Raw genomic sequence first — 27,678 nt, forward strand, 5'->3', positions numbered from 1 at the left:
AGCTCTGTGCTGTCAGCTCCGAGCCTGGAGCCTGCTTCGGATTCTGTGTCTCCCCTCTCTCTCTGCCCCTCCCCCGCTCATTCTCTGTCTCCCTCTGTGTCAAAAATAAATAAACATTAAAAAAAATTTGAAAAAAAAAAATGGTCCTGGATTTCTAAAGTCAGTTTACCCACCGGAAAAAGCCAGGAGGCCACGGCCACCCTGGCCCCTCAACGGTGAGTTCTTGGTAAGGGGCCCCAGGTGATGAAGCGCAGTCACAGAAAGGGAAAAGCCCCGTTTTGATTTCAGTGTGACACAGAGAGTTGCTTCCCGCAACCTAACCCTCCAGAAAAACCTGGAGACCTCCTGAGTTGGCCCCTGTAAGATTTGCATCTGTTGAGCTCTTGTTCTGAGCAAAGGACTACTGTAGGCATTCTGTGTGTGCATCAGTGTGGTGAATCCCCAGCCAGCCCATGGGACAGGTACTACTGTCACGTCCTTTTTCAGATGGGGAAAAAGGCTCCAAAATCCCCAGTGGACACCGGGGGCTTCACTGTCAGCAACGGGACAACAGAGGAGGCAGCCACACACCCCTGCCTCCTTCACCACCTGCGGTCATCCACTCCCAGAATCTCTGGCATCAGAGAGGAAAGAGGGGACTCTCTGCGGCCCCAGGTGGCAGACGACAGCCCGAAGCCTGAGAGGGCAAGAGACGCTCAGAGTCTGGGGCTTACTGGTGAGGGCCAGCCCCAGGCTTTGACCCCTTAGAAGTGGCACACATAACGGTGATGAGCTGGGCACCAGAGGGGAGGTTCCAGCCCCCGAAGCACAGGAACTATCCCCAAACCTTTAACACGTGATCACCGCTAGGCCCACCCCAGTGAGCATCTGATCTCACTGGTGTGGGTGGGCCTGCTTTAGGTAAAAACAGCAAACACCAAATCATCCATCTTGATGCTGCCCCAATAATCCACACTGTGTTTACCTCTCTGTGTTCCTTTTTGGTCCCTCGTATACACCCAAAACTGGTCTTACAATTTCACGTCTGTCGTTTTAGTACCTTCCACAAGACTCATGCTACAGCCTAACTTCAATGGCTGAGCCGCAGAAGGGCCCAGGGCCCTCAGACCACCAGGACTTCCTCCCGCAGGTAAGTTAAATACACAGCAGACATGATAGCAAGGCTCCCCACATGCGGTCCCCAAAAAGGCTGACTGGGGCATCCCGAAGCCTTCAGGGCAACAGGGAGCAAAGCCCCTAGGCTGACGCCACACTGGATGTTGCCCAGTGCACTTTGGGATGGGGACAATCTTCCTCCTCTGAAGGAGAACAGCCACTCTCCGGGGAAAATGACAGCTCTCAGGCCACAGCCGGAGGCTGAGAAGGAAGCATACCAGCCCAGCCTTGAAGCCCAAGGCTGCGGGACCACTGGTGGTGGCAAACATGGAAGGACAAACAGCTCTGGGGCCAGACCTAGGGGTTCAAATCCCACTTCTGTGTGAACTTGGGACCAGTTACTTCTCGGTGCCTCAGATCTTGTAATGGGTGACGACAGATAACAACGGCACCTACCTCCTAGGGTCCCGACGAGAGTTGGCGGGGTCAATGCTTGCAGAGCGCTCAGGACAATGCTCAGGACACTGAGTGCACCCGCTCCACACCACTAGCGATCACTGTTACTAACGAGGCCTGGGCCGAGGGTTCTGGCCATCACGATCACGGGGAAGGGATGACCCAATGTGGCCAGGCAAGCTCTGGCCTGTCCCTGCTATGCAAATAGGCTTGGGGGGTGGGGGGACAGAGCGGACTCGGGCGCTGAAGCAGCTGCCACCCTGGCTCACCTGCAGCTGTAGGACCTGTTTCTCAAAGGCGGCCGCCTTGGTCTCCAGAGCCTTCCGCTGCTGTTCCTCCTGCCGTGCGGCCTCTGACTTCTCCACCAACTCCTTGCTGACCTTGCTGAGCTCCTGCCGGAGCTTGGCCAGCTCCGCGTTCTGCCTGCAAGACAGTCACCAGCCCCAATTGATGGACAGAAGAGGGACTGACTGGGTGAGCTCTCGCCAGCCCAGAGGGCTCCCCCTGGGTGACAGGGCCTGGCAGACGAGCCTTTCCTCCGGGGCACGTGCTCTTTTACAAGTGGTCACCCACATCCCAGAGCCACTACCAAAGCCTCTCATATTGTCGGTCCCATGGGCTTTGATGTGTGTTGGCGAAGACGTTCTTTTGCCAGCGCCGCGTATGGACCATACAGAGCGAAGAGCAAAATGTGCCCTACAGTATCCCACAGGAACCCCGCCCAGAAAGTCAGAGAAAAGGCAAGACACTCTTCTCCTCATTGCTGATCTAGGACCAGACAGGCCCCAGATGCAGGCTGACTGGCCTCGACACCCCTGCAGGGCTGGAGTCCATGCGCCCCACTTCCCTGGCAGACTGGACCATGGCCACGCCCGGGGGCCACCAGAGGTGGGAGGTTGAGGCACTTTACAAAACAGACTGTTGAACACTGCACAAAAGCTGGATCTCAGGACCGGCGACAAGCACAGAAGTGAAGGAAGGAGACTCGATTGAAAGGAAAAGAAAGGCAGCTCAAGACCCACTTTCCCCAGTGCAAGCAGGTGATTGGCCCACCAGCCTCATCAGCTCAGAAGACATCTCTCTGAGGCAGGACCGACCGTCCAGCCAGGAGACAATACTAGGCAAGACAAAGGGGACAGACAAGACCGCCCACAACCCTGCACAGTGGTGTCACACCACGTGGAGGCCAGAAACCTGGCTAGGACCAGCTGCACTCTGCTGGCTGAGGGCCAGGTGGGTCCCACCTCTCTGCACTTGGTTTTTCCCACCTGCACCAACGTGGCTGTCCCAAAGGCTCTCTCTCAGCTCACGCTAAGGCCAAGATTCAAGACCGGAGGGCTTACAGCAAAGGCTAGATTCCAGTGCCCTGGGATAGAGATGGGAAGCTGAGTGGGTGGCCCCCTGGGACTGCTCTGGAGCTCTGGGCAGGGCCCCGGGACACCCACCCCATGCAGAGCAGAACTTCCACAAAGGGAGTCAGTGGCCACCGCCTCAGGGTGACAGGTCTGTAGCTTTATGGCTTTCCCTGGGACAGAGACCGCAGTGGATTCTACATGAGCGGAGAAACCAGAGCTCCACTGTTACCTTCTGCTTGTAGCTGCTGAGGAAACCACAGCCACCAACCTCCAGCCTGCTGACAGGCCAGGGCAGACATGAAGATGTGTGCACACGCACACCCAGAGGAGGCCTCCACACAGAAGGCACCAGCCTGGGGAAGGTGGCCGTTAGCTCATACTGCCCCGGGGGGCCACCGGCAAGACCAGATGCATGGGCACAGACCCCCCTCCCCGGTCCGGCTCCTGGGCCAACCTTCTCCCCACTTGACTTGCAGCTAAGGGACAGAGGGTACTAGTGCCCTCTACCTTTGTCGGTTCTCCAGGCAAGAGGGGATGCTCTGGGGATAACGCAGAACCTCGGAAAGTCCCTTCTGGATGCTTCAGGCCAAGAGAGGGCAAGGAAATGTGAATCAAAAGAAAATGTAATGGGGCTTCCTCTGGGCCAGCCTGTTGAGACTGTAATGCTCAAATCAGGAAGTCAGAAGAAAGCCACGCTGCCCTTCACAGGGTGAGGTCACTGCTGCCCTCCAAGGTCGGCCCCCTACTGGACTCACTAGCCCTTGGAACTCCTGATGGGTGATGCTGAGAGCAAGAGCCCCCCTGAGCAGGCCGGGCCGAGTGCCGTGAGGCAGGACTTACTACTGCAAATGTCCCTTCCAGCACAGGAGATCTCGTCTCCCGGTGGAGAATCCAGGGGCTCAGGCCCACGGCGGGTCCCCACACCACCAAACTCTGATCATGGACAATCCGCTAACCCCCAAAATTCTGGGTCTCCATGAGAAGTGTTTAAAGACCCTACATCGAGATCCTGTGAAGACAGATGTGGAAAAGTACGTGTTCCCCTGGGGAAGGCAAGATGCCAGCACCAGCCAGGACCTGAGAGGCACCCAACCACGTGGACGCTGGGCACGGACAGACCAGACCGGGGTTTGCTGGCTCTCCCTGGCGCCTTGACCACGCGTGAGGATGCCGGCCACGCACTGGAAGGCTTGGCCACTCACAACCAGACAGGGGGACGGAGTCTCAGGCCAGAGCCCTGAACGGGGAGGGTCGCAAGTGCACAGCCAGCCCCCCGTGCTCACTCACGTGTGGGGCCCATGCCAGGCTGCTGTGCCAGCCCCACATCCAGCAAGAAACTAGAATCTACCTGCAAAGCCTTGAGGCTCGGACACCCTCCCCAGCTCCAGAGCCTCCAGGAGAGCGCCCTCACGGTGTCTGAACGGGGGCGCTGAGCTTACTTGCTCTCCACCTGGCTCGTGGCCTGGTTCAAGGCATCCCTCAGGATGGAGTTCTCTTGCTGCAGACGGGCCAGCTGCGTGTTGGGGCCATTCTCCAGTTGCTCCTGAAGAGTCCGGATCTGCAAAGTCAGCAAAGGGGCATCAGAGTGCTCTTGGCCTCACAGAGAGCCGGCTTTGGTCGGGAGCAAGGTCAGCGAGGCCCCAGCCCACAAACTAATGCACCAGAGGCAGGGTGACCCCCTGCATGTGCCCCCTCCCTTCCCTCTGCCTTACGGTCTGTAGACTCCAGGCACTGTGTTAACCGCCGTGACACCAAGCACATAGCCACAGCCTACAATTACCCCGAGGAAGCCTGTTTCCTGATCTCTGACCTCCTGTGGCACATCCCGAGCCAAGCAGCAGGGAGGTGGCCATGGCTCACCATGAACAGAGCACAGGGCTGGGGAGAAGGCACGGGGCTCTGGCCCCGCAGGCCAGGCTGGGCAGAAGGCCCCCGCTGGCCTCGGGTAGCTCATGCCTCTTGTTTCATGGGGTCCTCCCAAGCACAAGTGGAGAGGGCAGAGCCAGCATGACTGGGGAGTCACATGGAGGCTGCAAACTTGACCCACGGGAACGGAGGAGACAGGACATGGCACTGGCCACTTGGGACCAGGCTGTTTTCAAAAAGCGTTGTTTAAAATCTATTTTATATCTTCCTGGCTGCTGACGTTCACACACACGTGGTGGGCTGGCCACGTGAAATGGCCCCCCCCTCCAAAACCAACCCGATTCTGAAGCCAGCTCCCCCACCCTGTGGGGAGCCATGTGCCCCCTGGGGCCCCCGACCGCACCCCAGAGCCACTGCTCACCTTGCCCTGTAGCTGCTGCACTTCCTTGACGTGCTCCCGGTAGCTGGCCTGCATGCGCGCCTGCACGGCTGTGATCTCCTGCTCCCGGGCCACAAGCTGCTTCTTCACCTTGGCCTCCCCGGCTGCTGCCTTAGCCTTTTCTGCTGCCAGCTCCTAGGACACAGCAGAGGGCACAGAGGCAGTCAGGCCAGGGCAGGAGCTTGTCAGACGGGCCCAAGGTCATCACAGCCCAGACATCGCCTGGGGCTGGGGGCTTGAGACCCCCTCCCCCTGAGTTCCCGCACAGACCAAGCCAGCCACAGCAGAGAACCCACAGGAGGCAACGAGGGATCTGATCCCTGGAAAACCCTGCTGACCTGACCAGTAGGAGTGGATGTCAGACCTTGGCCATGTGAAGGCAGCGGACACAGGAAGGAGCTATGTAAACAGGACACACTGTCTTGTGCTCTCCAGGACTATTGGCTCGGCCCTGCTGGGGCTACAACACCCTGGCTTGGCTGGGTCCCTGACATCCAGGTCCTGGAAGGCCCACTTCTACTTGAGTGCTTCGTGTAAGGATGGAAGCAGCAGTGAGCCTTGATGGCTGAGCCACACGGAGGGCCCAGGTCTCCACGTGCACCTGATCAGTCCTCCCTCCGCAGCCCAGGGAACATCTGCTCTGGTCAGTGTCAGATGCCCATGACGAACACAGGATGCTGGGCCTGGGGACCTGAAGCCTCAGGCATGGGCAGAGCACAGGATGGGACGGGCTGGTCAGGGGAGAGGGGCTGGCTGGGGTCTGTGCCATTCTTGGAAGAATGGCAATGGATGGAAGCCACAGGGGAGCAGAGAGTGACTATTTGAGAAAGGGTGATGCAGACAAGCCCCTGGGGTGAGGATGCTTCCTGTCCAGTGGGCCTCCAGCTGGGCTGGCAGAGCCTGGTGTGGGCCCAGCTGGCCTGGGGGACCACGGTGCAAGTGTCTCCCAAGATTCCAGGCCCTGTGCCATCCCGGTCCTGGGCAGGAGACCAGGGAAGTGGGAAATGCTCTCCTTCTCCAGGCCAGGGATGCCAGGGAGACCCACCCTGAAGGGCCAGAGTGCCCCCTGCACTTCTGTCCCTGGGCTGGGACAGAAGCAAATCAGAGGCTAGAGGAGGAGCTAGGCTGACGGGGTGGCCGCTGGGTGCCAACGCTGCCTGTGTGCCCGGCCTTCCCTGAGCCCACCTGGGACCCCTGGCCTCACTGTTCACACAATCCTCTTCCTGGCTCTGCCCAGGGTGAGAGCCCACAGGAGCCTGAGGTCCACGCTAAAGGACACCTCACTGATCATCCACCGGAGCCGGGAGAGGTGGCCAACACTGTGCTCCCACTCTGAGGCAAGCAGGCGCCTCACTCAATTCTGTCAGTAAGATGGGGATCACAACCCCCATTTTAAAGCTGAGCTCACTGAGCCCTGGGGAAGATATGATGGTGTCCAAGGCCGGGAAGGCTTCCTCTTAGCTATGTGCTGGCCTTGGGCCTTGGTGGCCATTCGCTAACAGGCAGCCTGCTAGGTTAAGTCAAGCAAGGTGGCCAGAATCACAGGGGACAATACAATGATAGGTAATTGCTTTGGTGATGACAACCATGGCATTGGGAGAGGAAACTGGGCGTTCTGGAAGGCTTCTCGCAGGAGGGAGGGAGAGAGGTCAAAGGAGTCTTCAAAGATAAGGGGAAAATCTCCAGCCAGCCATGCAGTGAAAGGCATTTGAGGATAAGGGAAGAGCAGGAGGAGAGGCCCAGGGGTGGCAACAAAGGGTCGGCATGTCAGGGGAGCACATGGGGCAGGACCGCAGGGGTGTGGGCTCGGGTCTGAAGATTAAGACCCACTGGCAGAGCTTAAAGAGGGACCTCACAGGACCGTGTTAGCACTTGGGAGCCGAGGAGGGTGCAGGGAGGGTGCGGTCAGAGGAGCGGGGGCCTGGCTGGACACCTCGGAGCAAGATGGGTAACGAACACCAAGGGCTGTGTCAAGTGGCCACCACTAGGGTGAGCAGTAAGTGTCCAGCATGAGGGCCGCATTAAGGGGCCTCCTGCAGGATGCACTCCCTGCTTGCACCCGCTGCCCTGCCCACGGTAGCCAGAGATCCTGGACATGGGGAAGAAACAGGCCACTGGTACTGGCAAAGGTTGTACCTCCTCACTCCTCACACCTCCAGCCCACCCTAAAGTCAAGGGGGCAGGCACGGAACTAGCCAGACAACCACACGGCCAACCAGCCGTGGGGACATTTGCTCCATTTCCTCTCCCCTGACCTTCATTCTGGGGGCAGACAAATGTCACAGGGAGTTCTCAGTTTGTCCAGAAAGAAGATACAGAAGGATGGCTCCCTGAAACCACAGATTTGACCAGTGCTGGCCTGCTGGCTCCTGGGGGTGGGAGGGCACTGACTCACGGTGCTGGCCCTTTTCTGTGGTGCAAATGCTCACGGCCATGGCACACCATTGGCCGAGGCAGAAAGAGGCTGTGTGTCCGGCTCCTGGGGGCAGGGCAAGCGGCTCCAGCCAGCCTGCATTTCACCAACAACTCAAGACGGGCTCACGTGAAGGCTGCACGTGGACAGTCTTAACAGAGGTGATGAGGCCCAGCGGGCAGAAGGCTACTGAGCTCTAGGGAAGGTCCTTCTCCTGGGTGGACCATTAACCAAGAGTTACCACCCAAAAAGCTCATCTGCTCTTGCCATCTCCACCAAATGAACTTCACTGTTTGGCTCAGGGCTGTGTCTCTCCAGCTGAGGTCAGAAACTCAGGCTGCCTCGTTTCTGACTATTCTCGAATGAGTAGGTGGAGGTGCCCTGAGGAAGGGCTGTGGCCCAGACCACATGGGACATCCCCAGTCCCAGGCCATCTCCCTGGGCCCGCTGCCTGGACAGAAGGGGGAAGTAAGCAGCAAGAGGGCAAGAGCAAGCCACAGAATTCTGCTGGAAAGAGACAGCTTTCAAACTGAGTGCAACTGGCCTCGTGGGACCGCGGCACCGGGACTTACTCCTCAGGAGAGAGGCAAGGACAAAGCTCAGCGAGTTCTGGCGGGGGTGGCCCCTTGCGCTTTCAGGGTGAATACCCTAAAAAGATGGCCTGTCACTGTGGGACCAGTGGTGAGGTTCTGGCCCATCCCCATCAGAGAATGAGGGCCCTAAGCCTCTACTTAACATCCATGCGCACGTGTTCTTCATCATGGAGGGGAGCTGCCACCCCGCACAGCTACCCAGGGCCATGACAGGTAAGCCAGCCCCAGGTTGTCAGGCTCTCAGACAGCAGAAGGCCTTCCCGTGGCCACAGAATCCCTGGTGTGAGAGGCAGTCCCAAGCCAGCAGGCGCGTGCAAGGAGTCCAGGTGGGAAGGCCAGCCCGCGATCTGGGGACAGCGCTGGCCACCGCTGGGGGTGCTCAGGACAGGGTGTGCGCTCAGCCGTACCTTATTGAGCTCCCTCAGTTTGCTCTTAGCGGCAGCTGCATCTTCCTGCTCTGTGGCCAGCAGCTTTTCCTTCTCTTCCAGCTGGCGTTTCAGAATTGCCACAGGGTCGCCCTTCTGAGTGGCCTGGAAGTGCCCATAGAGCAGCGTTAACAGAGGGGGTGCGCAGATACCTGGTGTGCCCTCCCACCCCAGCAGTCAGACCCTGACCCACGACCAGAGCAGGGGCCCGGTCCTGTGGGATGGGGCTTCTGGGTGAGCGGGTTCTAGCCCGACTCCACGCACTTCTGGGGACAGGCACCCCTGCCTCAGCCACCCAGTTGGCCAGGTCTCTAGGCCCACTGCATACAGGAGCTGTTTGGACCAAAAGCTTTGCATCTCTGCAGTAGGTTTTAGGAGCATGGTGCTTCCCATGAACTTGGGCCAATGGTGGCCAAGGCCTCTTCCTACCGCACTGAAGGGCAATTAGTCATTGTTTCTGGCTTGGGGCCCACCCCTTAGCTGCTGTGTGAGGCCTGCAAGATGCCTCGGGAGGCGAGGTGTACTCTGGGGACAGTGGCCTGAGGTGAGTCTGGGCCCGTCTCCTTGGAGGAGAGGTCCTCCCGACCTCCAGTCACTCGCACGCCAAGAGACACCCTTCCCTCCCCCAAGCTCACTGAGCACAAAGCTTCCTGTGACTGTGGGACGTGCCACACCTTGGCGAGAGTCAGGAAGGGAGTAAGCCCTGCTGGCCTCAGGTCAGGAGTCACTGGCCTGGCTCTCAAGACACCCCCCAGCATCACTAACCACTAGGGTGCCACAAAATTCTCCAGCAAAATTCCTAGAGTTCTGACTCTGGATGAGGAACAAACACGTGCCAGGCAGCATCTCCTGGGGGCAGCTCATTCGCCACAAGAAGCAGAGGGCGAGTGCCGGCCTCTGGACTGACCCCCAACAGCAGGAGGGACGTCAGAGAAAGGGGCTTCCAAGCTCCCCACTGTGCAGCGTGTCCCTACACCTTCTTTTCTGTACCCGAGCCCTGGCCACAGGCCAGCTGGGCCCCAGTGCCTGTGTTCACCCCCCCTGGCTCACACAACACAGAGCCCAGCCCTGACCCGTAACGGTCTTCCTGTTTCCGTGGCTGGGCTGTGGCTGGGCTGAGGCAGAAGGCAGAGTGTACTCGGGGTGATTCATGCAATCTGTGTCTGGGAAGGGGAGGCGGGGTGCCGCTGAGAGAGGCCAGTGAAGACTATTTCCTGAACTCTGTGCACATGGCCAGCCCAACGGGGTCATTCAAGGGAGGCGAGGGCCCCAGGACTTAAGGGGAGAGCAGGGAGGGCGGGTCTACCTTATGCCAGGTGTCCTGGATGACTCCAGCCTTCTCGGACAGGATCTCAATGAGCCGCTGGGCCTCACCCTCGTTGAATACCATGCTTCCGACTGTGGAGACCAGAGTCTTGTAAGGGAGGTAGAGAGGACTGTCGGAGTCCGGGGGCGCTGTGCAGGGAGAGAGAAGGAACAGGAACTTACCCTCCGCCCCCAGCAACCAAGCTGGTCACACCTCAAAGCAGCAGGGGCCAGACAGCCGACCGAGGACTCTGTCCAGCTGCTTGGGCTGTACGGGCTGAATGCGAGCCTGACCTGGGTACCCTGAGCTCTTTCAGAGTGCTGAGAAACGGCCCAGACTTCAGGTCCCGGCACAGTCGTCCCAACTGCCCGAAGAGAGCAGAGGGGGAAGGTCCCTAAGTAAAAGAAAGGCTGTTTTCCTAGGCTGGGGGAGACATCCTCACTGCCCCCTTTTATCATCAAAATGAGCAGAATTAAGCAAGGCATACCTTCCCCAAAGGTGCTTTTCCTTCCCTTTTTCCAGCAAACCGCTTGGTCCAGTTCCAGCCCTGCACAGCCCTGCACAGGCGGGTTCACCCGCCTGCGGTGACCAACCCCATGGCTCCTCGTAAACATGGACCCCACCGCCACAACCCTGCAGTCACTGGAGAAGGATGGCAAGCAAAGGCCCGCATCTCTAAGGCTGCTTCTCTGTGGCCCCAGGGAAAAGGAGGCTCTTCCCACACATCCAGGTTCAAACACTGTTTCTGGCTTCACGAAGCCCGAGGCAGGTTTTAGGGGAGGGGAAGCTGGGCTAGGTTCTTTCACAGCGGGCCTGCCCACTTGTCAGTCCACGAGTGTCTTCCCGGGAGGCACAGAGTCAGGTGCCAACAGCCACCTGTGCTGTGACTTCTGCGGTGCTCCTGAGGCCCCCTGACACACACACACTCACTCAAGGCAGGCTCTCGAGTGGCCTCGAATGCAGGAAAGGGTGAACTGAGACGCCCCATCTGGCAGCAACCCCGCCTGAAATGCCCCGGGGAATGACTTATGCCGAGGCCCAGAGCTGCCCTGCGGCCTAAGGCCTAACGACCGGCCCCAAATGAATGAAATAAAGGGAAACAGGCCGGCCCATGGCAGCACCTTCAGCTAAGCCCCCCTCACTGAGGACAATGCATGGGGAAGGTTTCCATAGCAACCCCAAATTCTCTGGCCTGTCACAATATTTTCACTTGCTAGTCACAATATTTTCATCGCCAGTCAAAGCATTTAGCGTGATACCTTAATGAGGGGAACGTGGGATGTGGGCGAGCTGGTTGCTATGAGCACCTTCATTGTAGAACTTCTTACCTCGTGAGGCTCGGGAGATTAAAAATAACCACGGTGACGTTCAAGGCCTAAGAGCTCAAGAGTGCCATGAAAATGAAGTGGGGGTGGGGTGCGTGTTCCCTTCAGTCTTTCTTTTCATTGATATATGTATATAACACAAAATCATCTTGATGGCAAACTTAGAAAAACCACTCTGAGCACCGCTAAGCCAAAAACAAAGCAAAGACCGCTCTCAAGTTCACTACTAGAAGACCGCACCAGTAGCATTTTGGTTTCCGGGGTCCCTGTCCTTCCCCCTCAGCCTGCAGGCAGATGCAGGTTTTCCAGAAGACGGAAGTCCACTATTTCAAAGACACAGTTGGAGCTCAAATGGACAGACGTTTTCCCTTCCTGACTCGGGAAATGTCTACTGTGCTGTCCCAACAGGCTGGCCACCAGTTACGTGTGGCCACTGGGCACTTGAAATGCAGCCAGCGTGGACCAAGCTGTGCTGCAGGTACAAGTACACCCTGGTTTGAAGACTTGGTAAAATATCTGTAATAATTTTCTGGTATCGACTGCATGTGGAAATGATAATATTTGGGGAAAATTGGGTTAAATAAAATATATCATTAAAATTTAATTGTTTTTTGTTTGCTTTTTTTTCACGTAGCTGCTAGGAAAGTCTGAATTACACATATGCTCACACTATTTCTACTGGACAGGCTGGTCTATTCCTTTCCAGCCCTGGGGACCCTCCAACCCCCCAAAAGTACGGCCGTTGTCCCTGCAGAGGCCTCAGACTGCGCAGGGGCTCGGGCATCTCTTGAAGCCTCTCCTAGACCATCCTTCTAAGCCCCCGTAGTCCCTACCACATTGCTGGGGGCAGGAGGGGGAGACATTTAGATAATGGAGCCAGGCTTTGCTACGGAGCTCTGTTTCCCCACAGATGTCACCCCAGTGGTCTTGACAGACCGTGTTCCCTCTTGGATAGCCAGGACACTCTGCCTGCAGAACGCTGCCAAGAGTATTCTGTAAGAGTATCATTCTAATACACCTTTATTCAAACTTTCTTACCTAATTATATTTTATTAGATGTTTTAGAGAACAAAGTAATGAAAACTTGAGCAGGTGCAACAATCCAAAGCTACACACAGCACAATTTAACTCTCCCCTGCCTATTGCCCGATCTCCCCACGCAAACTTCCCTGGCCTTCTCTATGCTCATATGAACACTATCTTTTAAGGTATTTTTAGAGAGCCCCAGCTTTACACTTTTCCATGAAGTCGTTTAGGTAAGAATGGTGCCATCTTTGGGGCGCCTGGATGGCTCAGTCGGTTGAGCATCCGACTTTGGCTTAGGTCATGATCTCGCAGTTTGTGAGTTCGAGTCCCACGTTGGGCTCTGTGCTGACAGCTTGGAGCCTGGAGCCTGCTTCGGATTCTGTGTCTCTGCCTCTTTCTGCCCCTCCTCTACTTGTGCTCTCTCTCTATCAAAAATAAAGAGAACGTAGGGGCGCCTGGGTGGCACAGTCGGTTAAGCGTCCGACTTCAGCCAGGTCATGATCTCGCGGTCCGTGAGTTCGAGCCCCGCATCAGGTTCTGGGCTGATGGCTCGGAGCCTGGAGCCTGTTTCCGATTCTGTGTCTCCCTCTCTCTCTGCCCCTCCCCTGTTCATGCTTTGTCTCTCTCTGTCCCAAAAATAAATAAAAAACGTTGAAAAAAAATTTTTTTTTAAAAATAAAGAGAATGTAAAAAAAAAAAAATTTTTAAAGAATGGTGCCATCTTTATTTCCCCCAAATCAGGGGAAGTAAAAATGAAAGAAAAAAGTACTTGGAAGTAGGCACCAGAACTTTTGGACCTCCATGTGAACTGCATTTGCTTCTGGGTTTCAAGATCCTCTCACCAAACCAGTGGCGCTGAGCTCACTTGGATGCCTGTTCCTGGGAGGCGGGCACCCGGGCCACAAATCACGTGCTAACGGGAGCTAACTTGGGCCGGCATGTTACACATCTCCAGCAAAGACTCGAAAACTGGAAATAATCCCGGCATTGTGAAATCTTAAGGCACTACACTAAATTTGTCAAAGACTAACATCTAATCTGCTAAACCACTGACGTCACGAAGACCATGAGGCGGTGAATAATGGAGACCAGCTCCTGAGAGCCTGCCCCTATAGTCTCTGCCTTGCCCACCTTGGTGAGTTCTGAAATACCAGAAATGGACGAGCAGGGAGGCCTGGAGGAAGGTCACAGCAAGAGAGCAAAGAGCGGAGAGACAGAACAGAGATAGAACCGGTGCCTCACTGCTCTGGAGTAATCCAGACCTGCCCGGCAGGTGACACAATAAACACCCCCAGGGACCGGGCCCTGCAAGGATGGCACAGGTCTGGCTCAGGGGGCAGCCTCTGGACATGTTCCTTCACCTCCAGGGGATGGCTCCTGTGGGGTCTGGGCCAGAACCCTCAGAGCTGTGGACTTGCCGAGGAGAACTGGAAACGAGATTTGTATGTGTCACCTCCTGACCTTTAGTGCTGACAGCTAACTCAAAGAAAAAGAAATAAATAAAACCTCTGTGGGGCTGAACAAACACATCTGTGGGCCAGGTGTGGCCTGCAGATCACATCTGCCCCTGGGCACTGGGCACCGTGGTCAGAACAAGGCCCCTGAGTCAGGCGGTCTGGGCTCAAATTCTGCGAGCTCAGCTCCTTCCTGCCTGTGCGTCCTTGGGCAAGTTGCTTCACCTCCCTTGGCCTCGGTTTCCTCATCTGCAAAATAGGGGTCATAATCAATCTTTCCTCCTTCCTAGCCTCACTGCCAAGATTAAATCCCAACACGTTTGGAACAATGCCCGGCACAAAACGCACTGCAGAGTCAACCAACAGGGCCACCTTCAAGCAAGCCCCAGTCACAGGACCGTCACAGGACCGACACAAGCCCCGACCCCTCCCTGAACAGACAGGGCCCACCGGGAAGGACTCAGGTGGGGCTCTGCCCTTTCCCCCACTCCCACCAGCGGGATGGAGAAGTCGTGCAAGGGTGGTGCCCAGAAGCCAGCCCTGAGGATAGAGCAACACAGCCCACGGACCCTCTGGCTCCTGCCTGGCACCCCCGTCTGTACCCTCTCATGAGGCTAAGAAGGGCAACAGGGTTAGATAAAGCAAGGAGCCCTCTGCCTCCCGCAGCCCCCAGCCAGGGAGCATGCGGCACTGGGTAATGTGTATAACACCTCAAATTCCAAAACCATGCGCCCTTCTGTGACCATGCCAGGTGGTGCGGTCACCTAAAATCAAACTTGTCTTGCCAAGAGGCACTTAGGAGTCCCTCTCTCCCTGTCGACCGCAAAGTCCTTTCGGGAGAGTTTTGTCTTTACATCCCCACCAGGATCCCCTGCGGCCAGGTCTCAGTGCTAGGGAACTCCCGGGGTTCCGCGGCCCGGCACTATCACAGCCCCTCCAGAGTCCAGCTCGGGACCGCTCCTGCGAGGCTCCAGAGGACTCGACCGACAGGTCGGTGCTGACCACTGCCCAGCAATGGGAGCGGGTGGCCACCTTGGCCCTGGGACAGCCCATCAGGTGACCGAGGCTCAACTCCAATGGCCGGTGCAGGTACCCTGATGCAGCCCTGCCTGGGGCAGGCAGGTCCCAACGGTCTCTAGAGACACAGAGTGTGCTCGTACCGTGCACCCGGCAGTCAGCACACCACTGGGGCTGGCAGGGTTAAATCAGAAACTGGAACTGCCAGCTGAAACGCAGAGGAGACACAGGACGCCCGGCAACCATGCAGTAGAGCCACAGGAAGGGAACCCAGGGAGGGCATGCTGCCAAGGAAGCGACGTGGCAGCAGTGGCAGGGGATGCTTTGGCCAAGCGCTACTGGGTAAGGAAACGGCGAGGGCTGTGCAGGCCTTCGGAAAGGGGAGCGGCAAGGACAGGCAGGCTCAGAGGGGCCTTGCCACTCGGAGCAGAGGGAAGTGAGACTGGAGTGAGTCCACGTCTTCCCAGGCCCCAAGAATCTGGATTCTATCTTACAGGCTAGAAGCAATGCCAGCAGGGAGGAAGGTCTGCAATGAGGAGATGTTATTTCAGGACACCTGGGAGACAAGGCTGGCGGGGGGAGGGCAGATGAGGGAAGAGCCCCAGGGCCAGAGGCCAGGCCCAAGGGCACCGAGGAGCTGAACTGTGGGGACAGAGGCCCAGGTGTTAACAAAAGGTTAAGATCTGTGCAACTATGGGCTTCTTGACCACAGCTGCCTGAGGACAGCGATTGGAGCCCCAGCACTGCCATGTTTTAACATGACTGAATGGAAAGTTCTGGAAGCAATGTCATCCAGCAGCTTCTCTGAGACACGAGGCGCCAAGACTGATTTGGCTCCTTCCCTAGGGCATGTTTTTGTTCTTCCTGCAAAAAGGCAAAGTTGGAGCACCTGGGTGGCTCAGTCGGTTAAGCATCCAACTCTGGTTCAGGTCATGATCTCACGGTTCGTGAGTTAGAGCCCTGCATCGGGTTCACTGCTGTCAGCACAAAGCCTGCTTCAGATCCTCTGTCCCCTTTTCTCCCTGCCCCTCCCCCTTTTGCATTGTCTCATTTCTCTCTCTCTCTCTCTCTCAAAAATAAATAAACATTAAAAAAGAGAGAGAAAGAAAAGTTGGGCTTGAAGAACTTACAGAGAAAGGGAATGAAGGCTATGAAGGCTCAAAAGTCCTACAGAGATTTCAGAGCTTCAGACCCTGAAAAACTAAGTTTGAAAGAAAAAAGTATGAAACCTAATCTCAACACACATCTGCGTGTACCTCAGCCCTAAGACAGCTGTAGAGTAGCCACTGAGGTGGGCTGCACTTGGCCTGAGGGACCCGCAGAGACAGAGGGCCCAAGGCAGGAGGCTGAGATCCCTGACCATCCACTGGCCACGTGACTTCTGGGAAGTCTCAAAACAAGAGGTGAGCTGTGGCTTCTGCTTTTGCAAAAACAGGTAAACATACCAATCCACGTTACAGACCTTCAGGAGAAATGCATGGAAAGGAGCTTCGTAAACCACACATCTCACAAACATCTAGTTGAGAACGATAGTGTCACAATCCTGGGGGCGACCCAGCAAGCACACAGTGAAGAAGGACACTGTGGGGGGTGGGCGTGGGGATGGGATAGTAGGAAAGAAGGGGTGATGCTATTATCAAGTCGCATACCTTAAGATTAGATTAAGTCACATGCTAAGGTACAGACGCCTTTAGCAGTTTTCCTGAAGATCCTTCCCTATATCCCCTGCCCTCTGGTGACTCCTGCCCCAGAAGGGTACAGAGCATGATCCTATTTGTGCATTTCCATCTGCTCTGGCACAGAAGGGAGTGGCCAGGGAGGCCTTGCACAATATGGAGCTGAGCAGCTCCCCCAGGACACTTCAAGGTTCACAGATGTGGGGAGCCACGAATTTTCCATCTTAGTTCAGTTTGTGATCATAGACTGGGTACCCAAAGGCTGGGACAAGGTTGAAAAGAACTGGCCACTTTCCTTCCTCAACCTGACCCCCCTGAAGGAGCAGGGACCCCCTTCTGCTGCTCAGAGGACCCATGGTCAGGGCTGGGCTGCCTCACAAAGCCCGAAAGGTTAGGAGCCCCACTCTGTACAATGAGTGCCTGCTTATTTGACTCGCAGACAAATAATAGAGCTTTTTTTTTCTTTTCCATTTAAAAAAGAAAACGTATTTACCCACAGATACAAAAATACTGATTCAAAGGGGTACACGCACCCCCCCACTGTTTATAGCAGTATCATCAACAACAGCCAAACTATGGAGAGACCCCAAATGTCCACTGACTGATGAATGGATATAGAGGATGTGGTGTATATATACAATGGAACATTACTCAGCCATCAAAAAGAATGAAAGCTTGCCATTTGCAATGACGTGGATGGAGCTAGAGTGTATTGTGCTAAGCAAAATAGGTCAATCAGAGAAAGACAATTACCGTATGATTTCACTCATATGTGGAATTTAAGAAACAAAACTGATGAACATATAGGAAGGGGGCGGGGAGAGAAGAGAGGGAAACAAACCATAAGAGACTCTTGATGATACAGAACAAACTATGGGATGATGGAGGGAGGCAGGTATGTGTGAGATGGGCTAGATGGGTGGGGGATACTAAGGAGGGCACTTGTTAGGATGAGCGCTGGGTGTCGTATGCAAGTGATGAATCACTGAATTCTACTCCTGAAACCAATATTACCCTGTCTGTTAACTAAAACTTAAATGAAAAAAAAAAAAAAATGCAGGTTACCAAAAAACCGGAAAATAAGGGCGAAGGAAAGGTATTAAAATTTACCCATAGTCGGGTACCCCAAGAAGGCCTTTCTCCCACACAGACTCGTGTGTGTGTGACAAGGTCATTGTGGGGTGTCTGAGAGCGTTTTCCATCTCTTGCAGGTTGGCGGGGTTCCCCCGGGCCCTGACACGATGACGGTCTTCTGGCCTCAGGGCAAACAGGCCCGCAGACAGGGAAGGGTGTCCGGTGTGAAGGCAGCGCAAGAGGGGAAGAGCCACGCTCAGCGACAGCAGTGCACCCACCAAGTTCCAGCGGAAGCACGACGTTCTGGAGCGTGTGCAAACGGGCATCTCGCGCTCCCCGTCGGTCCTTGGTTCCTCTGGGGCCAGCCCACGCCATACTAATCTGGACTCACCTCTAGGCACTGGGACAAAAAGAGCTGTCCTAAAAGTGTAACTTCACACTCCCAGCCGAGGTATGCCAGCAAAGACCGACTCCGAGGGCAAAAACAGATTTTCAAGAAACCCCCACCATGTACACAACACACTTCCTGTAAGAGGGACGCAGCATTCCTGATAAACACCATGCACGAGTCCTGAGGGACTCTCCAAGAGCGAACCAGCGGAGGCCTGCAACCAGGCTGCACGCACCCAGGAGCTTTAGTTCTGGGGAAATTTCCACTTCTCTGTGGCTCCCCGAGTTCCCTCTTCTGCAAACAACAATAAAAGAATCTGCACCTTTTGTTTCATAAGTAAGCATCTTCTCCTTATTCCACACCTGGGTTTATAACGCTCCCCTCAAGTGGTCACCATCTCGACAGCACCACGTGAAGAGTCAAGTCAGGTGGAAGGTGCTGGAAAACGCTCACGTGGGCCTCTCAGCACTCTGAGCGAATTGTAAATCGTGAAGTGTCTTTGGGGAGCGATGCAGCACTGTGCTCCTAAATTGAAAATGGACCCGTCTTTTCACTTAGCAACTGCGTATCGACGTAGTTACTTTGCAGAGATACACTACAATATATGTACATCACTGTGGCATTAATTTTAGCAGCAAAAAAGCTGCATGCTGGTTAATGCCATTTAAATAAGTAAACGATACATTCATGCTATGGGACAGGATACAGCAGCAGCAGCCCTGTAGGTACAATACAGAAAGATGTCACTGGTACCCTGGTACACAAAGCAAGCAAGCTCCAAGGCTGTGCGCACCGCAGGCCGCAACTGTGTGTGCCAAAGCAATGAGCGGAATGGCTCCCAGGCTCCCCCATGGAAGGGAGGGAGTGGAAAGACTTTCGGTTTTCACCTTCCATGCTTCTATGCTGTTTGTACTTTGTTTGCTGGAAGCACACATTTATACGCTAATAAATTTTAAAAGCGTGGATCAGGAAGGCAGGTGTTCACTGTCAGATCCAGCCATGGACAAGTGGTAAAAACCTGCCACACGGCCCTGATTTGCTCTTGTAGGAGAAACAGATCAGAAGTCCTGGAAGAGTTCCAACTGGGGCCTGCAGAAGCGTGTCCTGTGCCCGCCTCCACACCTGCCTGGTCTCTCTCTGGGGTGTCTGTCAGCAAGGACCCTGCTGGGCCCACCTGGTGACAATTGAGGACACAACCCTGTCTGTGGTGCCCCCCAGCTCCGGGGCAGGTTCTGCTGCTGATCTGTCGTGCGTCATGGGCCAGCCACAGGCTCCACGATTTCACTTGTCACATAGCACTGGGATACGGAGGATGACGGGGAGCTCACCCCCACCCCACTCAGGACGCAGGCAGACAGAACAAGGCACTGGGTGAGCTGCGTGGTGCCAACATGATGCTGCAAAGACATGCTCATTTTTACAGGCTGCCTGGCCTCCTCCTGGTGGCTCTGGTCTAGAACAGCACTGTCCTAACTGACCGCACTGATGGAGACGCTCTTCCCTGCACTGTCCAGCAAAGGCAGCCACTGGCCACAGGGCACTGTTGAGCACTTGGAATGTGGTGAGCGCAACTGAAACAGGCATTTGACTGACTTTTGATCATTCTGAATGCTACCTGAGATAGCCCCCATGTGACCAGCCCTAGACTTCTAGCTCTCTGGTGCCCATGGTTAAAACTTCACGGCCCTAGAGCCCTCCCTGACCCAAGTTCAGGTCTCCTCTATCTGGAGAAGGAACTCCTTTCCTGGCCTGCTCCACACCTACTCTCCAGGCATCTCCCCTAGCTGAGGCCGCTCACATCTCCACGCCCCCGAGTTTCTAGATGCCTGGGGCCACCCAGCCCAGCCCGAGCTGTGCTCTTGAGTTGAGTGCACACGGCCATGGAGAAGGTGGCGGTGGGCAGGCCCTGGACAGAAATACAGAAGCTCCACCCCAGCTAGTGGGCAAGGAGGTCAAAAGCAGGCAGCCGGGGCTGACTGCAGCATCTTGAGCAAAGGAAGGAACACGGGACATGCAGTATGACTGCATGAGAGGAATGTGGCCTGCTTCCCATTCAGCAACACGGTCATGGCCACAAGATCACTGCCATGGATGCTCAATGTGAGTCAGATCAGTTCTAGAATGCTAAACATGTATGAGATATCATCACAACGGAAGAGTGAGTGAGCCCTATTCTATCATACTCCATTTGGAAAATCCATGCCGTCCATAGACACAGGTCGTGGCTAAATGAAAACATGGAAAGAAATCAGCATTCTGGACAGTGGGAATATGGCTGCAAATGACTGAAGGCTCTCAGAGTGGAAAAGGGCCTTGATGGCTCGTCACTGACATCTGACTTGGGAGTTGTCTTCAGAGCAAGCCCCAAACCGCATGTCTATATTTGGGAGCGCCAAACACCCAAACACCCAAAGCACATACTTCACTTACTCTACCCTCAGGTCCAGAGTCCTTTACAGACAGACAAGAACTGCAAAGCTGCCAGAAGCCAGGCATCATGGAGACACCCACCTTGCCCTGTGCCATCCTGGCAGTGACTCAGGGGTCCTTACTACCTGCTCCCCACCCCCCACCCCCCCCACCAAGTGTGGTCCTGGAAACAACAGCATCAGCATCTCCTAGGAGCTGGTTAGAAATGCAGAGTCTCAGGCTCTACCCAGAACTGTGAGTCCGACTCTTTACCTTACAAGTCCCCCAGGGGATCCAACTGCATAGAAAGTTGGAGAAGCAATGCACTTGGGCATATCCCCACTACTTATGAACACACAGATTATTTCAGGATCTTCCTGGTGTTGGTGCAGGGAGTGGCCTGCATCTACCCTGGGGGTGGGGGTGGGGCTTCAAGATGGCTTTACACCCCAACCACAGCAGGTGGAGATCACATGACAAATTACATTCAGGAAAATGACAAATTACAAGACAGTTTTTTTCCCCATGTCTCTAGGCTCTCAAACCCCCTGAAGAATAAAGAAATTTGCCTTTCAAGTGTCCTCTCAGCTGCACATAATACCCTGTGTGGCTGGGTTTTCATTCTGGGTCTGATGATCCTGTGTGGTTGCTTTTGTGGCCCAGTGCCCCATACTGGCCTTTGTGATTTTTTCATTGCAACCTTGGAGTGGCGTCAGGCCTCCCGATATCTGGGCTGATTAATATTAATTTTGGCTGTCTTTGATATTTTCTGGGGTTTGATTTTTTTTCAATTAAATCTAATTTATCCAGACCTTACATATTTAGAGGGATCCATAAGCAGACTCTTCCCAATCTTGAACATGTTGCCCAAGATCAGAACATTTCTTCTTCCCACTGAAATGAGGCTGCCTCCCCTCACTGAAGTTCTCAGATATGACAGTCTGCTTCAGGACCATTTTATTCTCTGACCTGTCTGTCCTTGGGCCAGCACCCTAACCTGTAATTACAATGGCATGGGAATATGTTCACACATCAGACACAACTGGCTTCCCAAAAGCCGCTTAAAAAAATCTATCCAATATTCCAACCTATTTTCCCCTCCAGATGGGACTTTTAGAATAGTTTTGTCAAGTTAAAGGCAGGAGTCGGCAGGGGAATCCCATTGAAATTTTGGCTAGAATAATTTTAGTAATAACTGTCATTTTATCCATAATATTTAACCTCTGGAATTTCTTTTCTCTGTTCAAATTTTCTCTTAGGCCAGTAAGGTGCTGTGTGGGTTCATACAGGTCAGAAAGTTAGGTCTTCCTCCTAACAAGGTTCTCTATTTCTGGCTTATTAGTACCACTTGCCTTCCTTCCTAAAGTACCACATTTCTATTTTGTGCCTTGTTTCAGATGGCTAAAGCCAAACATGGTAACAATGGCCACAGGACATAGGTCACGGGACACAGGAAGCTCTATTCTGAACACACCTGATGCTTTACAGAAAACAGGCCACTTCTCAGTTCCATCCCTGTCCTCATGTCTCAAATACCCTGTCCCTGGGTCAAGTGGAACATCAACTTAAAGACAAGGCAGCAAGCCTTTCCTCCAGCCTGCGGAGGCAGACGGAGGCTGAACATTTGGATTTTCAGAGGGCTTTGAGAGGCTGGCCTCACCTGTGGGGGCCAGGTGGGCTCATCTTTAACGCTCAGCAGGAGCCTGAAACTGCTCACATAGCACAGGTCCCCTCATAAGGAACTGGGTGCTGCCTGAACAAATGCCCCCCCCAAAAGGTGGGGGAGGAGGAAACCTGAGAAAAGGTAATGCATCTCCACAAAGAGGCAAGAAAGGGAAACCCAGCTGAGAACATAGGGCCTTGTGCTGGATAGCCCCTATCCAGCACAAGGCCCAAACATCTCAGACCCCCTAAGATACCTCGGTAAGACAAATGCAATTAATTATCCAAATCAACTAATGGCTAGTCAAAGATATTAAAAAGAAAAAAAAAAAAAAAAAAGGAAGAAAGAAAGAAAAGAAAACAGAAGACTGCCATATCAAATGAGTGATGAACAGGAAACAGGAACTCACTGGCCCAATTTCTATAATGCACACTAAAAACATAACAGAAAATTATCATTCTGTATTGCACATATATAAAATGGTCCACTAAGTAACTGGGATAGGGAGTTGGGAAGAGGAAAAACTGGGGATGGGGGTGGATGCCATTGTTAACCTTAAGAACATCCTACCATTAGTCATTCAACAAACATACAAAAACGAGTACCAGGTGAGGTAAGCAACAAACAGCCTGGCAGAACATACTCAGACATCTAAGAAAGATTTGCCAAGACACAGAAGTGTTTCAGATTGCGTGATGGATGGAATTACTATTCCTAATTCCTCACCACTCCTTGTACTCACATACTCACACCTCTTACAACATCACTTGGCAGTCCCTCCCACTGGAGACAGTGCACTTCCTACCCCTTGACTCTGGCTCAGTCACATGACTTGCTCTGGCCAATAGGATGCTGGTTTGACATGTGCCCTTTTACAGCTCTACTGTAACCAGGAGAAGGACCTCTACCCTCCAGAATTCCTGAAGCCTCAGCCTGGGCCCCAGAATGAACACATATGGAACAGACCTATGGTCGATCTACAGCAAGGGGCCGAATGTAGTTAAACTGCAGCGTGAAGCAGAGCCACTCAGCTGAGACAACCAGATCAGTCTACTTTCAGCCAATTCAACAGAAGCACGAAAAAGAATAAATGACTGCTGGTGTAAGTCACTGAATTATGGGATGTTTGTTACACAGCTTTGTTGTAGCAACAGCTAACTGATACATATGGCTCCCCCAAAGGGAATCCATAAGCTACTAAAAGATCGCTTTTCCCTTCCAGTTCACAGAGAAATCAGAACTACTTACCAGGCTCACCTTTCTTCTTTGAACCAGACTTCTTCTTTGCAGGAGCCTCTTGCTTTGGTGCCTCTTGGCTCTGGACCATATCTGCATTTTTGCCTTGGATAGGAGCTGACTCTGTCCTTTTACCCTGATTGGCAGATGTATCCGCCTTTTTGCCCTGGTTGGGGGACCCTTCTGACTTTTTGCCCTGGGTCGGGGTTCCCTCTGCCTTTTTGCCTTGATTGGGCGCCCCCTCTGCTTTTTTCCCCTGGCTTGCAACAGCCTCTGCCTTTGTGCCCTGACTAGCAACTGAATCTGCCTTTTTACCCTGATTCTGGGCCCCCTCTGCCTTTTTGCCCTGATTCTGGGCCCCCTCAGCCTTTTTGCCCTGATTCTGGGCCCCCTCGGCCTTTTTGCCCTGGTTGGGAGCCCCCTCTGCCTTTTTGCCCTGGTTGGGAGCCCCCTCTGCCTTTTTGCCCTGGTTGGGGGTCCCCTCTGTCTTTTTGCCCTGGTTGGGGGCACCCTCAGCCTTTTTACCCTGGTTTGGGGTTCCCTCCTTTTTGCCCTGGTTGGGGGCTCCCTCCACCTTTTTGCCCTGGTTCTGGGCCCCCTCTGCCTTTTTGCCCTGGTTCTGGGCCCCCTCTACTTTTTTGCCCTGGTTCTGGGCCCCCTCTGCCTTTTTGCCCTGGTTGGGGGTCCCCTCTAACTTTTTGCTCTGGTTCTGAACCACTTCCACCTTTTTCCCCTGATTGGGGCTCCCGTCTGCCTTTTTACTCTGGTTTGGGGTCCCCTCCTCTTTTTTACCCTGGTTTGAGACCCCCTCTGCTTTTTTGCCCTGATTCTGTGCCCCCTCTGCCTTTTTGCCCTGATTATGGGTCCCTTCTACTTTTTTGCCCTGGTTGGAAGCTCCCTCTGCCTTTTTGCCCTGGTTGGGGGCCCCGTCTGTCTTTTTGCCCTGGTTGGGGACCGCTTCTGTCTTTTTGCCTTGGTTTGGGGTTCCTTCTCCCTTTTTACTCTGATTCTGGGCCCCTTCTGCCTTTTTGCTCTGATTCTGGGCCCCTTCTGCCTTTTTGCCCTGATTCTGGGCCCCTTCTGCCTTTTTGCCCTGATTCTGGGTCCCTTCTGCCTTTTTGCCCTGATTCTGGGCCCCTTCTGCCTTTTTGCCCTGGTTCGGGACCACTTCTACCTTTTTGCCCTGATTCTGGGCTCCCTCTGCCTTTTTGCCCTGGTTGGGAGCCCCCTCTGCTTTTTTGCCCTGGTTGGGGGTTCCCTCTGCCTTTTTGTTTTGGTTCTGGACTCCCTCTGCCTTTTTGTTCTGATTCTGGGCTCCCTCTGCCTTTTTGCCTTGTGCATTGCCAGTGGCTGGGGTACTGGCCTTGGCACCCACTGGGGGCACAACCACCATAGGCACCTCTTTGGGAGCAGTTTCCAAGATGGCAGCCTTGGAGGTAAGAACTTGGATAGAATTCACTACAGAACTAACTGCTGGTTCCACCTTTGCCACTTTTTTCTCCTTTTTCTTTTTGTCCTTAGGGGAGGAGGCCAGCTTCTCTTGGGGCACAGCTGGTACTGGGGCTACAGGGGCAATGACCACGGGGGGCTGGACTGGGGTTGGAGCCACGGCCACTGCAGGTGCCCGCACAGGATCTTTGAGAAGGATGGTCACGTTGGGGGCTGGCTCGTGATCAGGTATCTTCCCATTGGGTTTCTCTTCCTTTTTCTTGGTCTTTCCTTTCTTCTCCACTGTTTTCTCCTTCTTTTTCTTCTCCACTTTCTGGTGGTGCGTTTTCGCCATCTCCTTGCGCTGGTTGGCTAGGGCTTCTTCATATGACGTTTCCTTCATGGAGAAGGTGGACACCAGGAAGATGCCGATGGCAGAAACGACCATGAATCCACCAAAGACCACAACCCCCAAGGTCTGAGTGTCGTAAATATCCATCCTGGCTTGCTTTCCTTTCACCTGCCAAATACATACATGTAGGTTACTTTTTGTAGAAACAGAGGCATTTGACAGTTTCCATCCTCACCCCCGCCCCCAAACTTAAGGTTTTGCTAATCCTTCAGACTGATAAAGTCAAAGAAACAAATCCAGACAATCTCTGATGTCATCCATTCCTTCCTGCACCTCTTCAGGAGTGAGTTTTTATGCAAGATGTGAGCAGCCCCTACTAGTGCTAGGATAGGAAGTGGCAGAGAAATGGCAGAGTACAGGTGTGGACACATAATACCCTGGAGACTCAGAAGCCACAATCACAACTCAAGAGATTCTCCACCGTGGGGGTCAAAGATGCACATCAGCATGAGCACGGGCGAGGTGTGAGACAATGGGGAGTGGTGAGGACTGGGGCATGAATGCCCCAGTAAACTAGGGGGACAGTGTCACCCAGCCATTGCTAATTACTGTAGAAATGTTGAGTGCTGTGTTGAGAGATCTGCTTTTTCACACGAGGCCAGAAATCTTTTTTTTTTTTTTTCTCCTCAAAATGAAATCGACTGATTTAAAAAAATACCATGTGAACCAAATCAAGTACTTCTGCAGGCTTTCGGCTGCATGCGTTCTGACCAGCAGCCCCTGGCCCTCTAGCTCTACTTTGCTGCCTTCCTTTCCCTCTTCCCCAGTGCTGACAGACACAACGACCGAGCGTCAGAGACAAAAAACCTTCACAATCCTGAAAAGTGATCAAGAAATTGTTGAGGAAAAAATGGCCTTCAGGATAAGCTCCTAAAGAGTTGCTGAAGCTGCAATGTGCACAACAGGAAACAGGAAGTCCTGGAAAGCCCACCAAAGAAGAGACCTCATGTTTGGAATTTCACAGCCACAGGGTGCAAACAGTGGGGGTAAATGGTGTCACCAGACCCAATCCTCACCCCAGGGAGGGAGCCTTTTGCCTGATGACACTCCAAACAAACCAAGAGGATGAGCCACTTCTTTTCGCTGCCCCTGGACCAGAGTCCACGACTTCCGGGCTGCCAGCCCAGGCTGGGTCTGACTTCAGTGAGGAACCCCAAGAGAGTTACTTATTTGGGTGTGGTCAACTTTTATCAGCTAATTTTGATGTGACTATCACATTCCCAGTCCCCTGCACAGATCCTAGCCCCCCTTAAGAGGAGCAGCGATGGAATTAGTGAACAGAACACAAGAAGGCAGGTAAGGGGCCCTGGGTGGCTCAGTCAGTTAGGTGTCCTCCTCTTGATCTCGGCTCAGGTCATGATCTCATGCTTCGTGAGATCGAGCCCCATGTCAGGCTCTGAGCTGACAGCATGGAGCCTGCTTGGGATTCTCTCTCTCTCTCTCTCTCTCTCTCTCTCTGCCCCTCCCCCACCTCTCAAAAATAAACTTGACCAAAAAAGGTGAGTCGGGGAAGGTGGGACAAGAGGAAGGAGGGAACAGAAGGGGAGAGGTCAACAAGCCCCCCTCCCTGGCATGACCACTGCCTCCCAAATCTCTAGACCCTGGGGTAGGCTGGGTCCAGGCTTGCCAAGGGCTCAGAAGTAGAGATTTGTCCTCCACTGGGAGCAGGGGAGGGCAAGAGGGTGGGGATTTCTTAACAATCATGAAATCCAAATTTTGACATTAGGGCATTTTATTTTATTTTATTTTTTATTTTTTAATGTTTATTTTTGAGAGAGAAAAAGAAAGAGAGAGAGTGTGAGAATTGTGTAAGGGCAGAGAGAGAGAGGGAGACACAGAATCTGAAGCAGACTCCAGGCTCTGAGCTGTCAGCATAGAGCCCGACGCAGGGCTCAAACCCACGAACCATGAGATCATGACCTGAGCCAAAGCTGGACGCTTAACCGACTGAGCCACCCAAGTGCTCTAACATTAGGGCATTTTAAAGAAGGGACTAAGAAGAGATTGTTCTAAATGCCTCAGCATTAGGTTTGAGGAAAAAAAAAAAATCACTCATCACGGAACACACACACAATTTCACTGTGGCTTTCTAAATAAGCTCTCTGCAGGAACAGGATTTAAGGTACTCATGACAAAAACTCCACAGCATGTGCTCCCCCCGCGGTGACTACACCAGCTGCAGGCTATGACATTTACTTCTCCCAGACTGTCACCTTTATTGCAGCTGTGACCGCCGCAAGCCAACTCTGAGGTGGGCTCATGGAGCTTTCAAATCCTGGGCAAGTGGATTCTGACCTCTGGCCGTGGGTTCTGACGGCGTGAGCCACAGCCAGGCACCCTCAAGAGAGGCTGTCCCAAATTAGCCTTTCCAGGAACACACTCACAAGCGAGGTGTGACACTGCACCCTGTTCAGTCCCGGAAGGAATCCAGTGGGTGGGAGGGCAGGGACACGAAGGCCTGGAACGTTCTACCATCAACTTCCATTTCTTGGTGGGCACTGACCAACCAAAACTCTAGGTCCTCACGAGGAGCTCTCAAAACTTCGCCGACATGGACACATTCAGGTACAAAGATTACATTGTAATCAAATGTATTTAATCTATTCAGATAACAAAAAT

At 53.8% G+C, this 27,678-nt stretch overlaps 1 protein-coding gene across 7 annotated transcripts in view; it reads right to left on the minus strand.

Moving 5' to 3' along the window:
* The window catches only part of RRBP1 (ribosome binding protein 1), a 65,612-nt gene that overhangs the window by 16,516 nt on the left and 21,418 nt on the right, over window positions 1-27,678 (minus strand). For 2 of the 7 annotated variants that reach the window (XM_043602934.1, XM_043602929.1), the window contains exons 2-7: window positions 23,232-25,167; window positions 9,949-10,097; window positions 8,625-8,747; window positions 5,194-5,346; window positions 4,346-4,464; window positions 1,821-1,974 (exon numbers count right to left, since the gene is read on the minus strand). In XM_043602934.1, coding sequence (XP_043458869.1) covers window positions 1,821-1,974; window positions 4,346-4,464; window positions 5,194-5,346; window positions 8,625-8,747; window positions 9,949-10,097; window positions 23,232-25,167 — 2,634 coding nt within the window. The remainder of the gene's footprint in view (window positions 1-1,820; window positions 1,975-4,345; window positions 4,465-5,193; window positions 5,347-8,624; window positions 8,748-9,948; window positions 10,098-23,231; window positions 25,168-27,678) is intronic. The other 5 variants (XM_043602931.1, XM_043602935.1, XM_043602933.1 and 2 more) reach the window with 5 other exon arrangements.

The sequence above is a fragment of the Prionailurus bengalensis genome, chromosome A3 (assembly GCF_016509475.1).
Source record: "Prionailurus bengalensis isolate Pbe53 chromosome A3, Fcat_Pben_1.1_paternal_pri, whole genome shotgun sequence".
Classification (NCBI taxonomy): Eukaryota; Metazoa; Chordata; class Mammalia; order Carnivora; family Felidae; genus Prionailurus; species Prionailurus bengalensis.